A 2,754-nucleotide genomic window follows, 5' to 3' on the forward strand; every position below is an offset into this window, starting at 1 on the left:
AGTTGGACTGAAACTCGCTGTTTAGTAAGTAGTTTCGCGCTGAAGTTCATTGCCTTAAGTTCACAAGTTATTAAAATACCATCGTTCGAAAGGAGAAGCAGAGTAAACAGAGAAACCATATGCGGGAGCGGAAAAGTTTATAATAAAAGTGGTATCAGTTCGAAATACATAAGAAGAAAAGAAAAGTTATTACAGGTAAAGTTTGTACAAAAGGAAACAAGCATGGGGTCCCAATGAATAAGTAATGGAGGGAGACGACTAATCTTCAGAAGGAACGATCTTCCCATCCACCACTTCATTGCATATTGATACCATGGAGAGGTCGAGCTCGGGGTACTGGCAGGCGACTTGCTCCAGGGCGGCGTCGAACCCAGCGGCGAGGACATGGGCGGAGCTTAGTTCGAGCTCTTCGTTTTGTTTTTTGAGCCCCTCGGTTTGTTGTTCCAGCTCGTCAACTCGTTTCTTCAGTTCTTCAGCAACCTTTTTGCTTTCCTCCCGCGCCTGGGCCAGCTCTGCAACAGTTCTCTTGTTCTCCTCTCTAGCTTCGGCGAGCTTAGCCACGGCGTCATCCCTCTCCTTTTCGACCATTCCAAGGAGAACTTCCCGATCAACCGACCTTTTTTCAAGGTTCTCTACCTTGGTTGCATCCGCTTTTATTGATGCCTCCAAGTCAGCCACCTTGAGCCGGTAGGGAACCAGCTTACTCTCCAGCTCGATCTTCTCTTGAGCTAGGAGGTGCAGTTTCTGGCGTAGATCGGAGGTCTCCTTGCATGCAACCCTCAGCTCGGCACTCATGGCGTCCTCCACCCTTGAGTGGTCGATCTCCGCCATCATCAGGTTACAAGACAGCTTCTCCGCCTCGATTCTTATCAGGCGATTCTCCTCTTGGAGTGTGGAGATATCATCCTGAAGTTTTTTGTTGGAGCTCTCCACAACTTTTGTTATGATAGAGGGGAGGTCCTCTGCCATCATTTTGAGCTTAGCCGTGAAGGGCCCCCAGATTCCTTTGACCGCGAGGGGAAGGCTTGCAGCCGCTGTTGGTGGAGGTGCTGAAGGAGCCTGGTGCTGACTCTCACCACCACCCTCTTGGAGCTGGGGGAGAGGGCGGTGTTGGTGTTGGGAGAGCAGGCGGTGAAGAAGGTGTCACCCTTCTCCTTTTGGTAATGAGGTCGTCCTCAGTCGCCTCATCATCCTCATCCTCATCTTCTTGAACCACTTGAGGAGGTTTCCTCTTTGGTTTCTTTAAGACGAGCTTCTTTCGTTGAGGGGCGGGCAGTGCCTCTGGAGGAGCTGGGCCTTGAGGGGGCGATCTGCCCTGGGCAGCGGCGATCTCCACCACCGAGTTTGGCACGGTTTGAGAACCCGACGCCAATTTGTGGGTTCGGGCGAGCGCCCTCAGTTCAGCCAATTTGCCTTTGCCCAACATGAGATCTGCACAGTGCAAAAATATACAAGTAAGCGCGAAGGCAAAAGAAAAATATACGAGTACGGGTGCGAATGATACAAACAAATGGTGCAGGAAATAAAAACCAAGTCTAGTGCGCAACAAGCAGGACGCCCAATAATAGATAACAGAGATGCAGCACAAGGCGAAAACCTAAATGTCGAGGTAAGTGCTAACCTATGTGAGCTTCGAGTTGGCCCTCGAGGAACTCGAAGGAGATTATTGCGGAGGTGGGAAAGGTGATGTTAGCGGCTGCTACGCTTTTCCAGAAGAGGCATAGATCCTTGTCCAACTCGCCCATGTTGTCAGGACTTCTTGGCCTTCTGAAGCTTTCTTTGGAGTCCTTACTTCCCTTGTTCACCCAGTACAAGGGAAAGCCATCGAGCAGCGAAGGGTCTTGATCATTTTGGCGCACTTGGACGAACTTTCCCTTCCAATCTTTGTAAGATTACTGGAAGATAGAGAGGATCGATCTCCCAGCAATTCCGTTTAAGCTCACCCAGGGGCGGTCTCTAGGATTCTTAGCCTCGAACAAGAAAAGGAAAACGTCTACCGAGGCCGGTAGTCCCAAGTGCGCGCACATGATTTGAAATGCCCGCACGAATGCCCAGCTATTGGGATGGAGCTGGGCAGCAGCGATGTTGAGCTCGGTTAATAGTTCCCGTTCAAAATGGGTGAAGGGAAGCCTGAGTTTCACCTTCTTGAAGAGGGTAGTGTAAACGAAACAAAACAACTCGCTGTTGTTTCCCTTGTCATCTGCGCAGATTGGCACGTCAGGGGGGCAAGGCAGCACCATCAGTTTGTCGTCGTGCTCCTTATGGAACGAGAGGTTGGGTTCGTCCCCTTTCTTCAACCGTAGCACCGCCAGCGCAGAGTTTACTGAAGAAGTCTCCTTCAGCAAAGTTGAGGTGGCCCATGGGTAGAGTTTCTTGTAGTCTGGAGCGGGAATGGAGGCTCCTCCGGCGACTGGTGGAGTTGCCTGAGCAAGGTTGGGACGAGAGGTTGCAGGCCTCTCAGCCTGGGAAGAGGGAGCACTAGATGCTCGCGGTAGGTTATGCGCTTGGGATGGAGGGTTTCGTGATGAAGGAGGAGGATTCGCGGTGGTCTTTGTACGAGCCATCGCGGGAACTGCAAAGGAAAAAGAAAAAGAAAGATGAACGAAGGTTGTAGAGATCGACTCGATTGTGGACGAAGGATGAAAAACGAACGAACGAGAGTTCGTTGTGATGAAAGTAATGGAAGATGAAGCCCTAAGTTACGAAAAGGGAGAAGAAGAAGAAACAACCCACAGCGTATGCACCAGGCAGATA

At 50.7% G+C, this 2,754-nt stretch overlaps 1 protein-coding gene across 1 annotated transcript; it reads right to left on the bottom strand.

The window, feature by feature from the left end:
* Positions 1-258: 258 nt before the first annotated feature.
* On the bottom strand, positions 259-969 carry LOC137815739 (uncharacterized). The gene has a single exon (XM_068618851.1). The coding sequence runs from the start codon at positions 967-969 to the stop codon at positions 259-261; it is 711 nt and encodes a 236-aa protein (XP_068474952.1).
* Between the last annotated feature and the right edge of the window lie 1,785 nt (positions 970-2,754).

The sequence above is a fragment of the Phaseolus vulgaris genome, chromosome 1 (assembly GCF_000499845.2).
Source record: "Phaseolus vulgaris cultivar G19833 chromosome 1, P. vulgaris v2.0, whole genome shotgun sequence".
In the NCBI taxonomy this organism is placed as follows: Eukaryota; Viridiplantae; Streptophyta; class Magnoliopsida; order Fabales; family Fabaceae; genus Phaseolus; species Phaseolus vulgaris.

Excerpts from the sequence above, each read along its gene's own strand:
- LOC137815739 (XM_068618851.1), bottom strand. The coding sequence starts at position 969 with ATGGCAGAGGACCTCCCCTCTATCATAACAAAAGTTGTGGAGAGCTCC.